This window comes from Dipodomys merriami, unplaced genomic scaffold, assembly GCF_024711535.1.
Source record: "Dipodomys merriami isolate MVZ:Mamm:240054 unplaced genomic scaffold, mDipMer1.0.p SCAF_783, whole genome shotgun sequence".
Taxonomy (NCBI): Eukaryota; Metazoa; Chordata; class Mammalia; order Rodentia; family Heteromyidae; genus Dipodomys; species Dipodomys merriami.
In genome coordinates, this window is record NW_027206383.1 from 347,869 (window position 1) to 372,324 (window position 24,456).

Here is a 24,456-nt window from a genome sequence, read left to right on the forward strand (position 1 = left end):
GCCACAGCACCACTTCCAGTTTTCTAGTGGTTTATTGGATAAGAGTCTCACAGACTTTCCTGCCCAGGCTGGCTTTGAACCGTGATCCTCAGATCTCAGCCTCCTGAGAGTAACTAGAATTACAGGCGTGAGCCACCAGGGCCCAGCTCACATCCAGCTTTTTGATGGTTAGTTGCAAAGAAGAGTTTCCCAGAGTTTTCTGCCCTGACTGGCTTCAAACTATAATCTTCAGATCTCAGACTTCTGAGTAGCTAGGATTATAGTTGTAAGCCAAAAGTGGCCAGCTTACATGCTAAATTAAGGCTGAGTTGTCAGCTGACAGGCTTGTGGGAAGTGACTGGTTCTGGTTTTACAATCAGATGGCATTGTTGGCGGCAGTGCAGGGCCTCGTGGAGGCAGGTCATTCATTGGGTGTTCCCTGGGAAAGTTATGTCTTGTTCTTGGCCCTTCCTGTTCCCATTTCCTGGCCACCATGAGGTAAGCCGCTCGGCTCAAGCTTTCCTGTCCACCCTGTGGTTCTGCCTCATCACCAGTCCCAAAACAATGGAACCAACCACGTGAAGCCTCTGAAACAGCAAACCAAAATAAACTTCTCCTCTTCTAAGCCGATTTTACCTTCAAGTGCTTTGCCACAATGACAAGAAGTGACTACCACACCTTTACAATGACAGCAAACCTGTAATTTTCTGGTTCATAATAAAGCAGAGAGCAGCCTCCACTGGTAGGTTTCTTTTTCTTTTTCTTGGTGGTGGTGGTGGTGGTGGTGGTGGGGCTTAAACTCAGGGCCTGGGTGCTGACCCTGAGCCTCTGTGCTCAACGCAGTTCTCCACCACAACGCCACTTCCAGTTTTTGAGTGAGATGAGTCTCAGGGGAACTTTTCTGCCCAGGCTGGCTTCGAATCTCCATCCTCAGATCTCAGCCTCCTAAGTAGCTAAGATTACAGGCCTGAGCCACCGGTGCCCATCAGCCAGTGAGTTTCTACCTCCCAGGTGAGGGGCCCAGAAGAAGCAGCCTCATCCGTTCCAGGCATCAAAGTGCACCTGGCTCTCACATCTCAGGCCCGTCCTCACGGCTGGACCATGCATTCCAGAGCACATGACTTCCGACTGCTCTAAAAAAGCAAGCATCTCTTACCCTTGCAGAGATGGTCATAGAAAGACACAGCTGTACCCAAGCTGTTCTCACCTCAGGCAAGGTGCCAACTATTTTCCCGGTCAGAACAACCACAAACCATTATGACTTTCACCAACACAGCAGCAGAAAAAACTGTCAAAGCTTCTAACTCATTTCATCATGCAAGTATTTAAAACAATAGCATTGTTGTGACTGGGAAGGTGGCTCAGTGGTAGAGTGCTTATCTTGTATGCATGAGGCCCTGGGTTCGATTCCTCACAACCACGTAAGCAGAAAAAGCTGGAAGTGGTGCTGTGGCTCTAGTGGTAGAATGCTAGCCTTGAGCTGAAGAGCTGAGGGACAGCGCCCAGGCCCAGAGTTCAGACCCCACGACCGAAAAAAAAAAAAAAAAATAGCATTCCCAATTTAACAAAACGGGTGTTTCACAAAACACGCATCTTTGTCACCTTTTAGAATCTCCCAGGCAGGCTGTGTTGACCAGCATCTTCCCCTCTCCACGCTTTCACATTTTCCCCTGTACAGGAAGGCCTGGTTTCCCTTTTTTCCCCTTTATTTTTCAATGCTGCAATAAGACTGAGGGCCTTGTACATATTAGGTGACTGTGCCACTGCCAAGCTACATCTCACTGTGTGTGTGTGAGAGAGACTGAGACTGAGAGACAGACAGACAGACAGACACTGGGCCTCAAACTCAGCATCGACACTTTATGTTCAGCGGCAGGCACCCGACCATCTGAGTCATACCTGTAACCCCTACACCCCCTTCCTGGGGCTTGAACTAAGGGCCTGACTGTTGTACCACAGTCTGTTTTTTCCTTAACACTAGTGGTCTACCCCTCGGCCACAACTTGACTTCAGGCTTTTGGCTGTGAGACTTTCCTGACCAGGGTTACTTCAAACTATAATCCTTAGATCCTTACATCTCAGCCTCTGAAATCTGAGTAAGTACGCTTACTAGTCCCTGGCTTTGACGATATTTGACAGAACCTGGGTGCATTCATGATCTCCACAGACCACAGCATGAACTACTTCTAAAGGAACTTGCAAACTGCCACCACTCCTCTGTGAAGGCCAAATCACACCATGGAGAACCCTGGCTGCTCCTGATCTAGATCAACCCTTCTGTCCGAAAGCCTTTTGGGTGACTCCACAAGCCCCAAACCAGCACTGGGGATGATCACTTCAAGCTGAAGTGTCTTTTGTGTCCAACTAGCCCTGCATGCTCCTCCAGAAACGGTAAAAGGATCTGAGGAGCAAAAACCTCTTGGACCTTTATCTGAGAATTAGCAGATATACCCAAAACACAAAATATGACAGGCCTTCTTGAACACCAATCACATATCAGCCAACAGCCCAGGGCAGCCAGCAGGACTTACTTAGAAACAAGGACAGCAGCTGCGTCTCGTGCCTTGTCGCTGACAACCAAGTAGGACTGCAAGAATTCAACAGGTTAAACTCGACAGGTCAATTCAGCATTCTTGCTTCTCATTATTTTCTAGGTTTCCTACAACATGCAGTATTCATGCAAAGCTGACAACTGAGTATAAAATGAATCCTTATTTTCTATCATTGTCCCTAAAGCTTCTTATAGATCACTGTTATACTTGACAGAATATTGCAATATCTACAAAGAAAAAAGACCTGCTAATTCATTCTTAACTCTACATGAATTATCGTAATTTCAAATAAAGTGAAATTTTACATCACTGAAAATAATATGGAAATGAAATACATAAATACCCACAGTTTACCTAATTGAGCTCTAATTTCAAGACAACATAGGCATGAGAGAGGACACAATTAGCAGCTAATTATCTGTGCAGTCATATTTACCTCTGCAATTTGCAGAATACGGTCCATTATGGGCATTCGTGTTTCCCCCGGTTGAGTAAGAAGGTTCCCGTCAAGACGTGAAAAATCAAAAGGAATCAGGCAGGTCACAGAGAGCCACAGTAACAGCATATATCGGGTTTCCCATGTCTAAGAAGTTAAATCAGTTAAAATGATTTCCATACAAAAGAGCTTACTAAAGCACTCACTAAGTAGCTCATGACTATAATCTTAGCTACTCTGGAGGTGGAGATCATTAATACTGTGGTTTGAGGGCAGCCTAGGCAAAAAAAGATTTTAAGACCCTATCTCAACCAATAGCTGGGCTCAGAGGTGTATGACCCGTTATGCAGAGGCCAAAATCACAAAGATCACAGTTCTAGACCAACTCGGGCAAAAAAAATTAACAAACTCCATCTCAACAGAAAAGACTGGGCATGACCAGGCACTAGTAAACTAAACTAATTAGTACTAATCTAGCTAGTACTCCATACTAAATAAACAAACTACATTTGGTAGTCCTGTTTAAAACAAAAGGTAAAACTCTCTGTGGGCACCAGTAACTTTCACCTATAATCCTAGTTACTCAGGAGGGTACTGAGGATCTAGTTCAAAGCCAGCCTGAGCAAGAAAGTCCATGAGACTCTTCAATAAACTATCAAAAACCTGGAAGTAGAGCGGTGGTAGAGTACTAGCCTTGAGCAAAAAGCCTCAAGGACAGCACTCTGGCTCTGAGTTCAAGCCCCAGGACTGGCACACACATGCATACACAAACACGCACAGGCATGCACACACGCGCACACACACACACACATGGCAGAGTGGCATGAACCTGTCATCTTTGCTATGGTCAGAAGCATAAATTAGGAGGACCAAGCTCCACACCAGCTCATTTGGGGAAAAAAAAAAAAAAAGAGCTATTCAAGTGGCTGAGTGCCTACCTAGCAAGCCTGAGGCTCCCAAGTTTAAAAGCAAACAGAGCTAGGGATGATAGTACAGACATGTAACTCCAATACTCCAGATGCTAAAGCAAGGAAGCATGAGTTCAAGGCCAGCTGGGCTACAAAGCAAAATCCTCTGAAGGGAAAAAAAAAAGAAGCCAGGCACCAGTGGCTCATGCCTGTAATTCTAGCTGCTCAGGAGGCTGAGACCTAAGGGACCCAGTTCAAAGCCAGCCCTGGAGGCAAAATCCGCGAAACTCTTATCTGCAATAAACCACCAGAAAACCATAAGTGGCACTGCGGCTCAAGTGGTAGCACGCTGGCCTTGAAGCTGAAGAGCTGAGGGACAGTGCCCAGGCCCAAAGGTCAAGCCCCATGACAAGAAAGAAAAAAAGGGGGGGGGGGTTACAAAGCACCAAGATAAAACAGGAAGAGGCTAGAGAACAGAGCGGCCTGCAAGGAGCAGAACCAGAAGGATTTGGGGTGACACTCACCTCATGATCTTTAGGGTTCTGATCTGTGAACATATCTAACACAGACTGTACATCAGCTACTTCATGAGGAAATAAACGAAGAAATATTTTATATCCTCGAACCTACCAAATAAAATTAAAATTTGTATTAGGATGGGCGCCAGTGGCTCATATCTATAATCCTAGCTAAAGGAAGAGGAAAGAGAAGAGGAAAAAGAAAGAAGAACAAAGAAGGGAGAAGGGAGAAGGGTAATAAAGAAGAAAGGAAAGTGGGAAGGGGAGGAGAGAGGAAGGAATAAGAAGGGGGACAGAAAAGGGAAAAGAAAATACAGGGGAGTAAAATTATCTCTTTCCTCTCACCAACGAGATCCACCCAAGGATCAGAAAGAATTCTGTCACATTACTGTAATACAACTTGGTAAAGACCAAAGAAACAAGAAACTATCTTTCTTCCTGTTTATTCATTAAATATGGTTTGCTCCAAAATGACTGATAAACTTTATTGTGCTCATCAGAAATACAGACAGACTGCAGCAAAGCCAAAACTTCTTCTACCTTGTTTGTAGACTATCCTCTGGACCCAGGAACCTCAGAGGTGTTCCTGTTCACACTTCTGAAGAACACCCGGTTTCTTTCGTCAGACAAGAACTTGTTCTTGGTACGCTAAATGGTGTACCCCAAGCACTACAAATCCCCCCACTGCCCAGTACACAACATCATCTGAGGCCTACCGAGAAGGCAGACAGAGCACCAACCTGAGACCTGAAGCTGCATGCAGTGCAGCTGATTTCTAGAAACTCATCTGCATGCTAAAGTGGGAGAAGCACCAAGCTTTTCTCCTTTTTCCTTGAGAAAACCTTTAGGTTCTATCTGAAGGAGTCTCCCCTCCCCATCCCCCAACTCCAGCACTAACTCCTCAATAAATGTTCAAAAGAGAGAATAAAACCTATGTCTGAGAACCATACTTCCTAAGAATTAACATTTTAGAGGGTAACTTCTGGGCCAAGACGTAAAGAAAGTGTCTGTCACTGTATAACTGCTACACAAATGTTACCTTGGTGATGATGTAAAGAAACTTAAACGCCAGGTGTTTGAGGGAAGTTGGAGAAGTCTTATCTTGTACTATGTCCAACAGCAAGTTCATCATCCACTCTACAGAAAAAGAGATCAAACATTGGCTATAAAGTTAAGCATCAATATAGTGAAACAAAATACCAAAATAAAGAAGGTTTTATTGAGAGCATATGAATGGGCCAACTTAGTAAGCCTGTATAACCAAGTACCAATAGCACAAAAGGTCAAAAGATGCTCCCTTTGGTATTTCTAAAGGGTCTGCACCTCATACAACATTCATTCCCATTTCGAAAATGGAAAAAATAAAAATTGATGTATTTTATACAACACATCTGGCTTGAATGTGTGTGTTAAAAGGAAAAAAAACAAAGAATGGAGAGAGGAGTCACAGAGGGCTCAGAAATGTCTCCTACCCTGGTTTAGAACCGAGCACAAAGAAAGGGGTCATGTAGGGTCATGAGTGTCTGTCCAAAGGGAGGCCACAGTCAGCGATCCCCTGTTGAAAGAGGTGCCATGTTCAGAGTTCAGTGCAGGGAGAGCAGTCACACAGCATGAGCCCAGTATGGGAGGAAGGGTCATTCTACTATCTACTATCCACAAAGCCAGGTTTAGAGCACAGCACCCAGAAGGGGGTCCGCTCTGGCAGTTCTGAGTTCTGCTGGCTGAACTCAGCCACCACAAACTAAGAGGAGCAGAAAGGGGTTCAAAACTAGTGCTCACGCCTATAATCCTAGTTACTTAGGAGGCTGAGAGCTGAGCATCACGGTTCAAATCCAGCCCAGGCAAGGAAGGTCCATAAGACTCTTATCTCCTATTAACCACCAGAAAACCGAAGTGGCGCTGTGGCTCAAGTGGTAGAGCGCTAGCCTTGAGCTGAAGAGCTGAGGGACAGCGCCCAGGCCCAGAGTTCAGGCCCCACAACCGGACCAAAAAAAAAAACAAAGCCTAGAAAGTTTAGACCCAATCAGCCCGTTACTCACCTGCCTGTCAAACTTCAGCATCCTCTAAAAATTGTCATATAACCTGGTGATATGGCCAGTATAATGCACAAAAGACACTCAAAATTACTAAACAAGTACTATCTAAAAGTACTGCAACCCCAAAAGAGGGTACCCCCACAAAAAATGTTGTTTTGATACACCAAGCAATCACCATCGTAAGAAAACCTGCCGCTGGGTGCCAGTGGCTCACGCCTGTCATCCTAGCCACTCAGGAGGCTGAGATCTGAGGATCATGGTTCAAAGCCAGCCTGGGCAGGAAACTCCATGAAACTCTTATCTCCAATTAACCAACAGAAAACCGGAAGTGGCGCTGTGGCTCAAGTGGTAGAGTGCTAACCTTGAGCTGAAGAGCTGAGGGACAGTGTTCAGGCCCAGAGTTCAAGCCCCGTGACTGACAAAAAAAAAGAAAGAAAAAAGAAAACCTACCAATTTTCTGACAGTTGATTTCAGAACAAGTACCACTACAGAGATTAGAAAACATCTAATAACAAAAAGACTGATTCATTATGAACTCTCAACAATCCTGTAAAAACATACAATTACAGGGCTGAGAAGGTAGCTCAGTGGTAGAGCGATTGCCTTGCATGCATGAGGCCCTGGGTTCAATTCCTCAGCACCACATAAGCAAAAAGAAAAAAGCCAGAAGTGGCGCTGTGGCTCAAGTGGTAGAGCACTAGCCTTGAGCTGAAGAGCTGAGGGACAGCGCCCAGGCCCAGAGTTCAGGTCCCATGACCGGACCCAAAAAAAAACAAAAAAACAAACAAACAAAAACCATACAATTACAGAGTTTCAAAATAGCACCTCAGAGTACTGAAAGAGTGTGATTCCAGAGGTGGGAACAAAAACAGATCAGTAAGACTGTCGTAAACAGCACTATCAACCCCCTTACTCAAGCAACAACAGCTATAGGTCACAGAGTTCAACCCCCAGGACTGCCAGGAGTAGTCAAAAAAGTAAAAGGTTGCTGGGCGCCGGCGCTCACGCCTGTCATCCTAGCTTCTCAGGAGGCTGAGATCTGAGGATTGCGACTCAAAGTCAGCCTGGGCAGGGACGTCCGTGAGACTCTTCTCTAATTAACAACCAAATGCTAGAAGTGGAGCTGTGGCTCAAGTGGTAGAGCCTTAAGCAGAAGCAGCTCAGTTCAAGCCCCACAACTGACAAAAATAAGTAATTACAATTATATATATGTATATATATCATAAAGCAGTAAAACAAAAATGACTACAAAAAGGAACATCTAAAGATACTAATGAAACAGAAGTCTCAAAACGCGGTTAATATATTTTAGAATTGAACACAAATTTAAAATATATTTCAAACAGCAGGAGCCACAATATCCAATGCAGAAAAAATTAAAGTCTAAGCATACTACCAAAGGGAAATACAAAAGGTAACACAGCCAGTTTTGACAATCCAAATATTGTTGAAACATCACAGGTAGCACATGCTGTTCCTTACACTGAAAGGCAAAAGCAAGGCAATGTGGGACCAGCAGCTGTGACCATCATTCCCATCTTCTAAAGAATCCATTTCCCAGAAGATGATGAGCTGTAAAAATTGCTCAGCACTGTGGGTAGCACACAGTGAGCATCCCATTCTGTGCTCCATTACAGAGAGGTCCCGGCAATAAAGGCAGTGAAACAGCCCCTTCGCCTCTTGAACAGTGACTATGTCTGTCCCATGAGGACTACCAGGAACCCAAGATCCACTAGACGAGGCCTGGGGCACCTGCTGCCTTGCACCCTCCACCCAGACAGACATCGGTCAGTCAGTCACTCCCTACAACCAGCCCTTCCCAAGACCCCATCTTCTGTGTGGCGAAGCATAAAGAGTCTGCAAGGGAACCGAACCCCTCAGAGCATGCAGCCACACAGTAGGGTCTAGAGAAGGCCAAGGAATCATGCAGCATTCCGCACCAGCAGTCAAGAGTATACCTTCAGGCAATCAAATAATAGACTCTAAAGAATACCAAGGCAGGACTGGGAGGGTGGCTCAGTGGTAGAGCGCTTGCCTTGCATGCCTGAGGCCCTGGGTTCGATTCCTCAGCAACACATAAGCAGGAAAAAAAAAAAAGCTGGAAGTGGTGCTGTGGCTCAAGTGATAGAGCCCTCGCCTTGAGCTGAAGGGCTGAGGGACAGCACCCAGGCCCAGAGTTCAGGCCCCACAACTGGACCCAAAAAAAAATTTTTTTAATAAATAAATAAATAAAATAAAAAAATACCAAGGCAAGGATCAGAGTTCTGAGAAAGTAAACACAGTTACTTAAGTAAACTCAAAAAATTTTGTATGTGAAAAACAAGGCATTACAAACAGGAAAAAGAAAAAGCTAAGGACCCTTGGGGTCACCCCAGACATCTAACATCTAACTCACCAGTAAGAGAAGACAGAAGTAGAGCAATGATCAAAATCGCAGCAGAAGCAAAGGCCCCTGTGCTGAAGGATGAAGTCTTCAGCCCAAAGTTGCCCAACTGAAATCCAACATGAAAAGACAGGCCTAGAGAAAGTAGCATCCTCATGCAGTCTCAGTGCTAGAGTCACAAGAGTCAGCAATGTGGATGGAGAAGAGTATCCACCAAGTTGGAAAATGAGCTTGTTCTGCCTCAAGTGAGTTCAGAAGGCTCACCTGCACATCCTGTCACCACAGACAGAGACACTCAGCAGCCATGCCTGGTGACGCACACTTACAATGCCAGCTACTTAGAAAGCAGAGGAAAGAGGATCAAAGGTTCAAGGTCAGACCAAGCAAAATACAAGCAAGACAAAACAAGCTAGGACCAGGCACTGGTGGCTCACGCCTGTCATCCTAGCTACTCAGGAGGCTGAGATCTGAGAATCGCGGTTCAAAGCCAGCCCGGGCAGGAAAGTCCGTTGAGACTCTTATCTCCAATTAAATGCAAAAAAAAGAAGTGGAGCTGTGGCTCAGACATCAGCCTTGAGCAAAAAAGCTCATTCAAGCTAAAGCCCTAAATTCAAGCCCCAGTACCACCAGCGCACATGTGCGCACAAACATGCACACATGCACACACGTGTGCACACACACACACCCTAAGTGCCAGCTTTGAGGAAAACATACAAGACAGGCATAGTGGCACATGACTGTGGTCCCAGATACTTGGAAGGTAGAAGCAGGAAGATCATAGTCCAAGACCAGCCAGGGCAAAAGGCTGAGAGAATCTATCTAAAAAGAAGAAAACCTAAAAAGCTGGGCATTAGTGGCCCATGCCTGTAATCCTAGCTACTTAAAAGGCTGAAACCTGAGGATGGACGTTCAGAGCCCCATACTCTGAAAGACACGCAGGCTGACTATCTTACAAGTGGGAAGATACCAAAGATGCCAAAGAACTATGCTTGCTGCCCCTCACTTTACAGGTCAGGACACACAGGTATGTAACACGCTGTAAGGCAAGTGTGCTGCCCCACATTGGAACGGTGAGCCCACGAAGAATGCATGTGACCCCTCATCTTACAGGTGGAAACACACAGGTATACATATACACCTTGCAAGGCATGCATGCTGCACCCCACTGTAAAGGTGACGGCACAGGTGCTGCATACCTTCTCCCAGGTAGACGCAGAGGTCTGAAAGCCTGTGAGGCACGTTGTGCTATCCCTCATTCCACAGGTGAGACCACCAAGCACAAAGGAAGCGACCCATCCCAAGCAGAGTAGCTCAATGCATGAGTACTGGAGCTAAGGAGTGACCCTACCTCCCCATCCCAAGCCCAATGTCAAAGGCCTATGTTAAGAAAATAAAAAACAGGGGCTGGGAAGGTGGCTCAGTGGTAGAGTGCTTGCCTTGCATGCATGAGGCCCTGGGTTCAATTCCTTAGTACCACATAAGCAGAAAAAGCCAGAAGTGGCGCTGTGGCTCAAGTGGTAGAGTTCTCGCCAGGCCAAGAGTTCAGGGCCCACGACTGACAAAAAAACAAAAACAAAAAAAAATTTTTTTTTAAGGAAAAGAAAAAATAATAATTTTAAAAAAAGAAGCCTGTGGGTTTTTTTGTTTTTGTTTTGTTGGTGGTGGTCAGGGGACTTGAACTCTGGGCCTGGGTGCTGTCCCTCAGCTCTTCAGCTCAAGGCAAGCACTCTACCACTTGAGCCACAACACCACTTCCAGTTTTCTGGTGGTTTATTGGAGATAAAGAGTTTCAAGGACTTTCCTGCCCGGGCTGGCTTTGAACCACGATCCTCAGATCTCAGCCTCCTGAGTAGCTAGGATGACAGGCGTGAGCCACCAGCACCCACTGTTCTGTTCTGTTTTTTTTTTTTTTGTCGGTCATGGGGCTTGAACTCTGGGCTTGGGCGCTGTCCCTGCACTCTTCAGCTCAAGGCCAGCATTCTAGCACTTGAGCCACAGCACCACTTCCAGTTTTCTAGTGGTTTATTGGGAGATAAGAGTCTCATGGACTTTTCTACCCAGGCTGGCTTTGAACAGTGATCCTCAGATCTCAGCCTCCTCAGTAGCTAGGATTACAGGCGTGAGCTACTGGCACTCGGGTTGTTGTTTTCTTTTGTTTGTGGGCGCTGTCCTTGCGCTCTTCAGCTCAAGGTAAGTGCTCTACTGCTTGAGCCACAGAGCCACTTCCGGTTTTCTAGTGATTCATTGGAGGTAAGAGTCTCATGGACTTTTCCTACCTGGGCTTTGAACCGAGATTTTCAGATCTCAGCCTCCTGAGTAGCTAGATTACAGGCCTGAGCCACCGGTGCCGGCTCCTCTGAGCTTTTTGATTCCTCCTCTGAGTTTTTTGATTCCTCCTCTGAGCTTTTTGATTCGAGGCTAGCATTCTACCACTTGAACCCAGCTCCACTTCCGGGCTTTTGGGTAGTTAATTGGATATTGCAATGCTCAGATATCAGCCGAGAGTAGCTAAGAATACAGGTGTAAGCCACAGATATCCTGCTTGTATCTTTTTCTTATTTTGGTGCCAGTACTGGGGTTTGAACTCAGGGCTGTCCATGAGCTCTTTTTTTTTTTTTGGTCAGTTGAGGGGCCTGAACTCTGGGCCTGGGCGCTGTCTTTCAGCTCTTCAGCTGTAGACTAGCGCTCTACCACTTGAGCCTCAGCCCCACTTCCAGCTTTTTCTTCTTATGTGGTGCTGAGGAATCGAACCCAGGGCCTCATGCATGCAAGACAAACACTCTACCACTGAGCCACCTTCCCAGCCCCTGTCCATGAGCTCTTTTGCTCAAGGCAAGTGCTCTACCACTTGAGCTCCATTTCTAGCCTTTTGGTAGTTAATGAGAGATAAGAGTCTGATGAGCAGGGGCACCAGTGGCTCACACCTATAATCCTAACTACTCAGGAGGCTGAGATCTGAGGACCACTGTTCAAAGCCAAGCCAGCCTGGGGGAAGGAAAGTCCCTGAGACTCTAATCTCCAAAAAAACCACTAGAAAACAGGAAGTAGTGCTGTCGCTCAAGCACAGCACTTGCCTTGAGCTGAAGAGTTGAGGGATAGCACCCAAGCCCAGAGTTCAAGACCCAGGACCAACGACAACAACAAAAAAAAAGTCTCATGGACCTTCCTGCCCAGAGACCTGAAATCCTCAGATCTTAGCCCCCAGAATAGCTAGGATTTCAGGCATGAGCCACCAGCGCCTGGCTCTGCTGTGTAGATGCTGTGTAGTGCTTGAGAGGCTGAGGAAGGAGGACAGCAGGCTCAAGGTCAGCCTGGGCTGACCTTGACAGAAAGACCCTGTCTCAACAATGAAATGAGAAAGAAAACAATGTAATCACATGAAATAAAGGAAGCAGTGAAGTCAAGTCCCAATATCTCCATCTATGAAAGAAAGAAGATAGAACTTCCTCAGGTGCTGGGAGGGCAGAACGAGCCCGTGTGACAATCACCAGAAAGACAACCTGTACCTGGCCATAACAGATCTAAGGGGGCTGAAAAGGTGGCTCAGTGGTAGAGCGCTTGCCTCGCATGCATGAGGCCGAGTTCAATTCCTCAGCACCACATAAGCAGAAAAAGTTAGAAGTGGTGCTGTGATCTAGCCTTGAGCTGAAGAGCTGAGGGGACAGCGCCCAGGCCCAGAATTCAAGTCCCACAACTGAAAAAAAGAAAAAGGAAAAGGGGGTGGGGGGAGAGGCTGGTAGAGCGCTTGCCTTGCATGTATGAGGAACTTGATTCCTCAGCACCACATAAATAGAAAAAAAAAAAAGCCAAAAGTGGCACTGGCTTAAGTGGTAGAGCGCTAGCCTTGAGGAAGAGCTGAGGGACAGCGCCCAGGCACAGAGTTTAGACCCCACCATTGACCAAAAAAAAAAAAAAAAAAAAAAAAAGTTCCTTAAATGGCAGCAAAGGAAATGCCTATTAGATATATCTGCTAACAGCCTTGAGTATATCTGAACCCCAGCCACTGTCACAGAACCACAGAATGAACTCGCCAGCAATTAAGGCACAGCACTGAGGACACTTCATCTTGACACTTGGCTAGCAATGGACAATGAGAACCAGGATCATGCACAAGGTCTTTGCCATCTGTAAGGGAACCATCAAAGTTACCAGCTTCAGTGCTTACCAAGGTGTGGGTCCAACAGGTGAGGCTGCTCTTGGTACTTATCCATAATCACTAAAAGGAAAATAACATGAAAATGAACTATCAGTCAGCCAGGAATCCATGTGAGCCTTAGAAACCCTACAGTTGTCCCCCAGCATCTTCCGAGGGCAGCTCCCTGTCTTCCCAGCCCTCGGGCTGCCAGGAGCATGCCCGCTGGCAGGTACCCCAAGGCCGCTGGGGAAGCGGACTCACCCTGCTCCAAGCCTTCAGGGGACACGCGGCTAGATCTCTTGCTCCTCACTTACTCTGTACACTCTCCTGGGAGCTCGGAACCCTCCCTTCTCACTCTTCCTTTTACTAACTCCACAGGTTCCTCCCTTCTCACTCTTCCTTTTACTAACTCCACAGGTTCCTCCCTTCTCACTCTTCCTTTTACTAACTCCACAGGTTCCTCCCTTCTCACTCTTCCTTTTACTAACTCCACAGGTTCCTCCCTTCTCACTCTTCCTTTTACTAACTCCACAGGTTCCTCCCTTCTCACTCTTCCTTTTACTAACTCCACAGGTTCCTCTCCTTGTTTGATGACCCTCACCCCTGCAACTCAAATCCGCAACACACATCACCATCACCACGTTCTGTTTCTCATTCTGGAGCTTGAGCTCAGGGCTTCAAGCTCACCCAGTCCAGCATTTTGCTGACTAATTAGAAATAATAAAAGTCTGGTAGTTTAGTCTGCCTCAGCCGGCTTTGAACCTTGATCCTCACAGCCTCCTGAGTAGCTAAGATTACAGGGTTGAGCCACAGGCACTCTCCTGCTACCTGCTCTCTACCCCTACCGGCAGCTTCTATCCAACTCCCTCTTTGCCTGTGCAGTACTCACCTGCCATACCTCTAATGTCTAACCAACACTGACTGCCTCCCAGGAACAGGAAAACAGACTTTCACTGTTCCCTGGATATTCACTGTACCTCAGAACAATTCTGGAATGAGATATTGTTGCCACAAACCCAAATTTACAACTGAAGAAACCAAGACTCAGTCATCAAGTAAATAGCCCTGTGAAATGGGTTCAAAACCAAGGCCTGCAACACCAAAGCCTACATGCTTTCCCCGAAGCCCGCCACTCTGAACCTTCCAAAATCAGTCGTTCCAACCAAGCAAAATTACAGAGATTTCTTAAGCTATACAGTTTCACAAAAATGGCCATAATTAATTATCAAAAACCTTTGGGAATCATCCATCATAAATGACTGCAAAGGTCTAAATGTAGAGGACACGCTGGGACGGCCCACTCTCTGGTCCTGCCTACAGCCCTGCTCCTCACTGACTTCCCAGAGTCCGGATAGAGTCCCCAAGGGCCCTACTCCTGGGCCCAACACCAACTGCTCCCTTCCCCCTCTGCAGGCTGCTTCTGTGGCTGTGGAAGTGGTGTGTGTTCTCTATGCCTGTGTTTTCCTCATGTCCACACACAGCAGTCCATACACACACACGGCAGCCCACATGCAGCCATACACAGAGCACTGCACACACACGTAGGCGGACACACAACAGTCCACACACAGCCATCCATACACACAGCAGTACACACACGAAGTGCACACACACCAGTCTACACACAGCAGTCCACACACATGGCAATGTGTGCACAGAGTCCACACACACAAGGCAGTCCGCACACACACGCACACACACAGGACAATGCACATACTCACAGGGGTCTACACACAGTGGTACAGTGGTACATACATGATGCACACATTCATGGCAGTACACACATACTGGTGCACACACATACAGCAGTACATACAAAAACACAGTGGTCCACACATACGAAGGGTGGTCCTCACACATTCTCAGTGGTATACACAAGGCAATGCACACTCGAGGCAACCCACACACAGCAATGTGCACACAGCGACCCAAATACACTCATGGCAGTCCACTCATACATGTACACTATGTACACACAGAGGTCCAAACACATGTAGGATGGAGGTTGGTCATCACAGTACTCCACACACACACAGTGCTATGCACAGTAGTACACACACGCAGGGTGCTCACACATGCAGGGTGCTCACACACGCAGGGTCCTCACACACGCAGGGTGCTCACACACGCAGGGCGCTCACACGCAGGGCACTCACACGCAGGGCGCTCACACGCAGGGTCCTCACACACGCAGGGTCCTCACACACGCAGGGTGCTCACACACGCAGGGCGCTCACACGCAGGGCGCTCACACGCAGGGCGCTCACACGCAGGGTCCTCACACACGCAGGGTCCTCACACGCAGGGTGCTCACACACGCAGGGCACTCACACGCAGGGCGCTCACATGCAGGGTGCTCACACACGCAGGGTCCTCACACACGCAGGGTGCTCACACGCAGGGTCCTCACACACACAGGGTGTTCACACACGCAGGGCGCTCACACGCAGGGCACTCACACGCAGGGTCCTCACACACGCAGGGTCCTCACACACGCAGGGCGCTCACACGCAGGGCGCTCACACGCAGGGCGCTCACACGCAGGGCGCTCACACACGCAGGGTGCTCACACACGCAGGGCGCTCACACACGCAGGGCGCTCACACACGCAGGTTGTTCACACACGCAGGGTCCTCACACACGCAGGTTGTTCACACACGCAGGGTCCTCACACACGCAGGGTGCTCACACACACAGGGTGCTCACACACGCAGGGCGCTCACACACAGGGCGCTCACACACACAGGGCGCTCACACACGCAGGGCGCTCACACACGCAGGGTGCTCACACACGCAGGGCGCTCACACACGCAGGGCGCTCACACACGCAGGTTGTTCACACACGCAGGGTCCTCACACACGCAGGTTGTTCACACACGCAGGGTCCTCACACACGCAGGGTGCTCACACACACAGGGTGCTCACACACGCAGGGCGCTCACACACAGGGCGCTCACACACACAGGGCGCTCACACACGCAGGGCGCTCACACACGCAGGGCGCTCACACACACACGCGGCGGTCCCAAGACCCTGGGCACAGGAGGTAACCCGGCCTTCCACAGTCCCGCCGCCCTGCATCCTGTCCCAGCAGCCCGCCCCGCAGCCCGCCCCGCAGCCCGCCCATCCCTGCATCCTGTCCCCCGCAGCCTGCCCCGCCCGCAGCCCGCCCCGCCCGGCCCCGCCGCCGCCCCGCCCGGCCCCGCCCGGCCCCGCCGCCCCGCAGCCCGCCCCGCCGCCGCCCGCACCGCGGAACTGCTGCTGCGCCACCTCCCGCAGCACGAGCTCGCCGTGCAGCTCCCGCAGGCGGCCCAGCAGCGCGCGGACCTCCCCGCTCTCGCCGAAGGCTTCCAGGGAGGCGCCGCGGCCGGGCGCGTCCTCCTCCTCCGCCGCCGCCGCCTCCGCGGCGCCCGGGGACGGCGCCTCGCCGAGGGCCATTGCGGAGCGCGGGCCGCTCGGGGAGGCCGGCGCCGGCGAGCTCCGCGCCGCGGCTGCAGAGAAGCGCGCCAGCCGCTGCCGGCCCCGCCCCGCGACCTCCGACCCCGCTGCAGGGCGTGCCGAGCGCCCGGAGAGCACGCGCGGAGCGGCGAAGCGACGCAGCGCGCTCAGAACGCATGCGCACGCCTTCCCGCGGCCCGGGGAAAGCGGAGCCGCCTCCTGGCAGGCCCCACCCGGAACCCGCGGAGCCAGGGCCGACGCGAGCGCGCAGGCGCCGGCCGCGCGGGGTGATGAGGCAGGCGGGCGGGACGGGAGGGTGGGGGCGTGGCTGTGAGGTGAGGGGCGAGGCGGAGGGCGGGGCCGCGAGGTGAGGCGCGGGTGGGCGTGGCTGGGTGGGCGTGGCTGGGTGGGCGGGGGCGGAGCGGCGGGGGCGGGGCCCGCCGGGTCTCGGCGCGCCGGCAGCCGGGCGGAGCCGCTCTGACCGCCGGGGCTGAGCTCGGGAAGTCGGGGCGGGAAGCTGGGCCGGGCCTTTCAGCGCTGACAGTCCTGAACGCCCAAAAGGCCGGAAACGGAGGGGGGAGGCTGGCCTTGAGCACAAAAGCTCCGGGACCGCGCCCGGCGTTCGCGCCCAGTAGGACCCGCACCGGAAATGGCAACGCCAGTGGTAGTAATGGGGTGTAGGCGCCCCGCCCGCGGACGCCCCGCCCCGAGCGCCCCGCCCTCCCGCGGTCGGCCCGGACGCCCCGCCCTCCCGTGGTCGGCCCGGACGCCCCGCCCCCGGATGCCCCGCCCTCCCGCGGTCGGCGCGGCGCACACTCGGCTGCGGTCCGAGCCCGCGCGGGCTCACTTTATTATTAGGAGGGGAAGGGGCGCGCCCCCCGCCCCGCCCGCCGCGTCCCCCTCCCCCAGCCCCCCGCCCCCCGCCCCGCCCGCGCCCCGCCCGCCGCGTCCCCCTCCCCCCGCGCCCCGCGCGCCCCGCGCGGCCCCGCTACCCCAGCAGCTCCCGCATGGCGCCCAGGGCCGCGGCCCGGTACGCGCGCCCGAAGTGGTTCCAGTGGTTGAGGTAGTTGAAGAGCCGGTAGAGCCGCAGCCGCCCCTCGAAGCCCGGGGCCCGGGGCACCTTGCGGTGGTAGGCGGCGAAGAAGGACGCGGGGAAGCCCCCGAAGGCGGACGCGGTGGCCAGGTCGAGCTCGGAGTGGCCGTAGAAGGACGCGGGGTCGTAGAGCAGCGGCCCCGCGCCGTCCTCCGCCGCGTTCCCCGCCCACAGGTCTCCGTGCAGCAGCGCGGGCTCCACCGCCAGCCCGCGGAACAGGTCCGGGACCCGCACCTGCCGGGCGCGGGCCGTGGGCGCGGGCCGGACGACGCTCGAGTCGCCGGGGCCACGCGGCCCGGAGCCGCGGCTCCCCGCAGGCCGAGCCCCGGAGCCGCGGTTCCCCGCAGGCCGAGCCCCGGAGCCGCGGTTCCCCGCAGGCCGAGCCCCGGAGCCGCGGCTCCCCGCAGGCCGAGCTCCCCGAGCCCCGGAGCCGCGGTTCCCCGCAGGCCGAGCCCCGGAGCCGCGGTTCCCCGCAGGCCGAGCCCCGGAGCCGCGGTTCCCCGCAGGCCGAGGCCCCCGAGCCCCGGAGCCGCGGCTCCCCGCAGGCCGAGCTCCCCGAGCCCCGGAGCCGCGGTTCCCCGCAGGCCGAGCTCCCCGAGCCCCGGAGCCGCGGTTCCCCGCAGGCCGAGCCCCGGAGCCGCGGCTCCCCGCAGGCCGAGGCCAGGTTGCTTTCTGCTGGCTGCCGCGCTGTGGAGCTCGGCCTCCCTGACACGCTCACCGGACTGACACACGCGGCCCGTGTGTCTGGCCCTGTCCGAGGGTCATTTTGAAAGCTAGGTGGCGGGACCCGCGTGAGACCCAAGTACTCACCCCACAGTACCTGAGAGGGACTGGGACTGGCGGGGCAAAGGGGGACACGGACTCCCCATCATGGGACCAACAGCAGTGAGAACCACCGCTCGGTGGCCAGAGACCCGGGCACATGAGGAAAGCAAGTCTCAGGCTGAATGCCCGGAGACCTGAGCGGGAAACGCGCCCTCAGGAGCCAAGGTCACCTCCACTTCAGCGCAGTCTCCCCTGACGGCTCTTGGGGGACTGTGCTCACCTGTAGCCTGGACCAGAGCTCTCGAGCCTCTCTGTCACCATAGTCTTTCTCAATGAGGTCCAGTTGCGCTTGCAGCCGGTGCTGCGTGAAAAAGCTGGGCCAGTCATCCTGCCAGTCATTCACCTGAAAAACAAGAGGCCAGTACTGCAACTCAGAGCAACAGGGCGGTTACACCTAGAATCTGCCCAAGCACCAGAGCAGTCATTAAAAGAATATAGCAAGTAGGTGTGCGCTGGTGGCTCACGCTGTCATCCCAGCTACTCAGGAGGCTGAGATCTGAGGATCACAGTTCAAAACCAACCAGGCAGGAAAGTCCATGAGACTTATCTCCAATAAACCACCAGAAAACCAGAAGTGGCGCTGTAGCTCAAGAGATAGAGCGCTCGCCTTGAGCTAAGAGCTGAGCAACAGTGCCCAGGCCCAGAGTTCAAGCCCCACGACCGACAAAGCGAAATGAGCAAAAGTTCTTGAGTTCAAGCTCTGATATGAAATTTTTAAAAATTCATCCAGAAGAAGGTAGGGCAAAGGAAACAAAGAACAGACAACAAATAAATAGTAAAGTGACAGACTCAAACCCCAATAGATCAATAAACACACCCATAATGAAATACAACAGGCATTAACAGATGGCTAAAGCAAAAACCAACAGTAAGTTGCATGCAGATGTGTATTTCATATGCAAAAAAAAAAGGGCTGGGAAGGTGGCTCAGTGGTATGGTAGAGTGCTTGCCTTGCATGCATGTGGCCCTGGGTTCGATTCCTCAGCACCACATAAGCAGATAAAGCCAGAAGTGGTACTGTGGCTCAGTGGTAGAGCACTAATCTTGAGCAAAAAAGCTCAAGGACAGTACCCAGACCCTGAGTTTAAGCCCCAAGACCAGCACGCACGTGAAACATATTAATGAATTAAAAAGGAAAATCAATATGCTAAGACCTGGTTTTATAAGATTAGTAAAACTGAGAAACTTCTAGTCAGACTGATCAGATGAAAAAGAAGACAAGAACAAAAGAAGACAAGACATGCTGGTGGCTCACACCTGTCATCCTAGCTACTCAGGAAGCTGAGATCTGAGAATCTCAGTTTAAAGCCAGCCTGGGCAGGAAAGTCTGTGAGACTCGTATTTCCAGTTAACCTCCACAAAACCAGAAATCGTTCTGTGGCTCAAAGTGCTAGCCATGAGATAAAGAGCTCAGGAACCGCGCCCAGGCCCTGAGTTCAAGCCCTACAACTGAATAATAATACTTCGAAAGGTCCTGGAAGATGAGCTGTCCTCCCCTGTTCCATTCTCTCAGATGCACACAGCACATGACATTTGCACCACTGTTCTGTCTGCCTGAAATACTGGAACTGGGGTACTAGAACACTACTCCCCAGATACCACCATTCCCCTCCCCCTCCCAGCTCCACCAGGGAGCCTCTCCACACAGATGTCACAGCCTACCCTCTGCCTTCACAAGTCAGGCGGTTGATCTGATGCCTGGGGACACACAAGGGGTCAGGTAGCAGCCCTGGGCCTCGGGAAGGGGATGTCTTCACCCAGGCACTCACCTGAGGGATGAAGCCGCAGAAGGTGACGGTGTGGAAGCCGAACTTGCTCACATATTGGGGCTCAGCACCCTCAGCTCTGTGGCCTGTAAACAGAGGTCCTAGCCTCAGGGAGCTGATCGTCCTTTTCTGAAGTCTCCATTTTCTTTTCCAGTTTTCTACAGAGCGGTTCCTGACAGCCTGGCTGTACATGCTAGAACGTGGGTAGTTAGTTGGAGAGCACATTACGCATGCGGGTGAGTAGCCAGCATACAGACTTGCTCGGACTCTGCAGTCCACTGAACAAACCGCAAGGCTGGGCATGGAAGGGGCTACATACCAATTCTACTGACTTACCAGCTTCGTAAGAACTCTTGTTTAATAATCCTATCTTTCATAATGCAGGATAAAGTGTGATGACATTCGACCCAACCTATTACCACAATACCTGTGGCTCACGACCATAATCCCAGCTTCTCAGGGAGGCTGTGATCTGAGGATCACAGTCCAATGCCAGCCTGGCAGGAAAGTTGTAAGCCTCTTATCTCTAATTAGCCACCAAAGAAAGCTAGAAGTGGGGCTGTGGTTCCAGTGTTAGAGCAGTGTTAGGCCCAGACCCTGAGTTCAAGCCCCAGGACTAGCACAAGGGAAAAAAAGGCGGGGCGCCACGGGCACTGGTCTAGGGTAGTCAGCGTGGCATAGAAAGGGTGACAGGAACAGACGGCACGCACCCACGGTGTTCTCCCTCTGCTGCAGCTTCTCCCTGAGCTTCTGGTTAAAAAGGTGTAAATCTGCTATCTGGTCCCCAAGTTTTGATGCCTGGCTAAAGAAAGAAGAAATATAGCCAATTAAAATAGCAAGTGGTAGTCCCAGCCAGTGTGTTTCATTCTGAAGTGTTTTATTTTTTTTTTTTGCAGGATCTACAAATAATTTTATTGAAATTGAACAAATAACAACAGTCTTCCTATGCTGGGGGTCACCCACCCCAAGCCATTTCCCATTCTGAAGTGTTTTAAAAGCCACTCTCTACTACAAAAGTAAAAAGTGAGTGCTAAGTATGACCCATCCTTCCCCCCAAAAGTAGCATGAAGTCAGGAAAGGGAGCCGGGCATGAGAACTACTGCAGCCATCCAACGGGCACAGAAGAAACGCCAGGCACAGAGCTTCCAAGAGTGAGTGAAGTGAAGCCTTAGCTGCCACTTCTGCAGGAACAAACATAAAGTAAAGGGAAAGTACTGCAATGACAGCTACCTGCTAAGACTCAAGCAGTCAACACTCCTTGCTTATGGAATTATGAGGGACTGGAAGCCTTGAGCTTGCATTTCCAATATTTTGCACATGGATATGTAGGACCCTCATAATTAGAAAAGGAAATTAAGACCGTAGCTAATAGACCAGCCTGGTTCAGCCCTAATTGAGCTGGCATTTTGTACACTCTGAAGTACAAAGCAAGGGCTGGGACATAGCTCAGTGGCAAAGCGCTTGCTTAGCCAGGGCAGCATCCTGGGGTTTGACCCCAGTACCAAAAAAAAAAAAAAAAAAAGACAAAAAAGAAGTACAGTTAAAAAAAAAAAAAACCCAGGACTGGGAAGGTGGCTCAGTGGTAAAGCGCTTGCCTTGCATGCGTGGGGCCCTGGGTTCGAGTCCTCAGCACCACATAAGCAGAAAAACACAGAAGTGTCACTGTGGCTCAAGTGATAGAGCGCTAGCCTTGAGCTGAAGAGCTGAGGGACAGCGCCCAGGCCCAGAGTTCAGGCCCCAACAACCACAAAAGTACAAAGCAAGGAATAAGCTCTGTTTGTTTAATATAGCCTTATCACAGCCAAACTACTCTTTCCTTTAAAAAAAATACAGCAGAAATAAAAATAAACACCCTTATCTCCACTTAGCAGGAACTCTGAGCCACGCTCCTGGCTCAGGTGGCCCTGAGACCCTTGTCTTCAGTTAACCAGAACTGAACGAAGGCTGGGCTCCAGTGAGAGCACCAGCCCTGAGCAAAAAACTTGAGAGCTAGGCTGGGCAGGGCGGCTTGCACCTGGCTTCTCAACAGTTCTGGAGGCTGAGATCTGAGGATCATAGTTGAAAGCTAGCTTGGGCAGGAAAGCCCTTGGGACTCTTATCTCCAATAACAAAAACAGAAGCGGTGCTGTGGCTCAAGTGGTAGAGCACTAGACTTGAGCAAAAACGCTCAGGGACAGCACCCAGGCCCTGAGTTCAAGCCCAAGGACTGGCACGTGTGCACACACACACACACACACACACGAAATCTGGTAATTGTGCTGAGTTATGCAGGCAGTGCATCTGAAGCTGCTCCTGTCTGTTTCTCTGTGTGTCTGTCTGTCTGTCTCTGTTCTCTGTGGTCTCTCTCTTGCACCTGTGTCTCTGCAGCCAGGTTTCCCTGTCTTTTTCTGGCTGCATGTATGTGTCTGTGTGTGTGTGCGCACGCGCGCATGTGTGCATGCATGCATGGGGGGGTCCCGCTCTCCCACACTCACCTGCCCAACCTCTTCATCTTCAAATACTCCATGACAAAGGCTGCCCCACCTCCCGGCAGGTCGATCACCTTCCTGGGCTGTGGTACCCGCACCAGGCCTGTGCTGTGGAGGGCCTCCAGGCTTGCCCTCTCCCCCTCAAACATCTTCCGGGCCTGTGGCCAAGCAGTTCAATGAGCCTTGCCGGCAGAGTCTGCAAGCTCCAACTCCAGCAGAAGCCTCTGCCTGCCGGGCTGCGCCGCTCATGGCCCTTGACATAAGGTAGCTACAAGAATCACAACCCCAGAGCTCTTCCGTTACTGAAAGCGCAAACGGCACTATCACTCAGGTGGTGAAAGGAAAGAAGCCCCTTCCTGAGGCTAAGCCGGAGGGTTGAGGGGTCTGGCCTGCAGAGAGGAGGGCGGCGGGTTCCTGGGGCCTGGGATGCAGGGAGGCAGGGTGGGCTGCGGCTGGGCCGTCCTCCAGGGCCTCCAGGCAGCCACAGGCACCACCACGGCTGGGCCTGAGGCACTGAAGGAGACACATCCAGCTCACCCCAGGCCCTATTGTTTCTAGAACATCACCCCAAACATCCCAGTGTTACATCAGACGAATTCTTCCCTGCTGTTTGCCATGCAGTGAAAAATAGGCACTTTTTAAACAGAGTACTAGAGCTGCAACACGACCTTCGCACCCCACACGCGTGCCCATGCACACACACTGGGGAGTGAACTCGGGCCTGTGTGCGCACGCAAGCCCTCTACCACCGAGCGCCACCCTCACACACACGTGTGCACACACACTGGGGAGTGAACTCGGGCCTGTGTGTGTGAGCGAGCCCTCTACCACCGAGCGCCACCCTCATACACACACACGTGTGCACACACACTGGGGAGTGAACTCGGCTTGTATGCGCACACAAGCCCTCTACCAGCGAGTGCCACCCTCACACACATACATGTGCACACACACTGGGGAGTGAACTCAGCCTGTGTGTGTGAGCAAGCCCTCTACCACCGAGCGCCACCCTCACACACACACGTGTGCACACACACTGGGGAGTGAACTCGGGCCTGTGTGTGTGAGCGAGCCCTCTACCACCGAGCGCCACCCTCACACACACACGTGTGCACACACACTGGGGAGTGAACTCGGCCTGTGTGCACATGCAGGCCCTCTACCAGCGAGTGCCACCCTCACACACACACACACACGTGTGCACACACGCGGGACTGAACTCAGCCTGTGTGTGTGAGCACTGAGTGCACCCTCAACCCAAGCCTCCCCGCAAGACTCCGTGTGTGTAAAGCGCAGGTGGAAGAAGGCCAAGCTCGGAGCGGAGTCAGAGCACTGTCTGCGGCCAGGGAGGGGGGAAAGGGCTCCACCCCACCCGCTGCCCTCCCTCCCCGCGCCGCCCCTCCTCCCTCCCCCCCTCCCCGCACCTGCGGCCTGCGGTTGACCTTGACGAACACGGGCCCCGCGTCAGTGTCGTAGGCCTGACCCTCGCTGATCTCCCCGGGCCCGGGGCTCCCGAAGGCCCGCAGCCGGGCGGTGCGCAGCTCGGCGCGCAGCAGCTGCTCCATGGGCCGGGCGGGGACCGAGAAGCGGGGACCGGGCGGCGGGGACCGAGAAGCAGGGACCGAGCGGCCGGCGGACGGACTGCGCAGCCTGGGGGGACAGGGACGGCCGGGCTCGCGGAGCCTGCGCGGGAGGTGGAGGGGGGGAGGTGGATGGGGCGGGGATCAGTGCGGTGGGGGGGGAGGCGGATCGGGGCGGGGATCAGTTGGGGGGGAGGCGGATCGGGGCGGGGATCAGTTGGGGGGGAGTGCGGGGAGTGCGGAGGGGGGCAGTACGGGGGCGGGGCGGGCCGGCGCACCCCAATGTGGAGCTTGGTGGGTGCAGGGGGGCGGGGCGGGGGGCGGGGCGGCCCCGCCCGC

General features: G+C 52.5%; 2 protein-coding genes across 2 annotated transcripts in view; both read right to left on the minus strand.

Annotated features, from left to right (window-relative positions):
• LOC138818856 (tubulin-specific chaperone D-like) overlaps window positions 1-16,408 on the minus strand; it is a 147,913-nt gene extending 131,505 nt beyond the window's left edge. Inside the window, exons 1-6 of the mRNA XM_070009999.1 lie at window positions 16,196-16,408; window positions 12,978-13,028; window positions 5,433-5,530; window positions 4,400-4,501; window positions 2,968-3,114; window positions 2,511-2,566 (exon numbers count right to left, since the gene is read on the minus strand). Of these exons, the coding sequence (XP_069866100.1) occupies window positions 2,511-2,566; window positions 2,968-3,114; window positions 4,400-4,501; window positions 5,433-5,530; window positions 12,978-13,028; window positions 16,196-16,385 (644 nt within the window). The 5' untranslated portion in view covers window positions 16,386-16,408. The remainder of the gene's footprint in view (window positions 1-2,510; window positions 2,567-2,967; window positions 3,115-4,399; window positions 4,502-5,432; window positions 5,531-12,977; window positions 13,029-16,195) is intronic.
• A 964-nt stretch (window positions 16,409-17,372) lies between these two features.
• Window positions 17,373-24,230, minus strand: LOC138818855 (fructosamine-3-kinase-like). The gene is made up of 6 exons (XM_070009996.1): window positions 23,962-24,230; window positions 22,544-22,695; window positions 20,780-20,871; window positions 20,073-20,155; window positions 18,524-18,646; window positions 17,373-17,712 (listed from the first exon to the last, which is right to left on the minus strand). Exons 1-6 carry the CDS (start codon window positions 24,100-24,102, stop codon window positions 17,374-17,376), a joined length of 930 nt encoding a protein of 309 aa, XP_069866097.1. The 5' UTR covers window positions 24,103-24,230; the 3' UTR covers window position 17,373.
• Window positions 24,231-24,456: the final 226 nt, after the last annotated feature.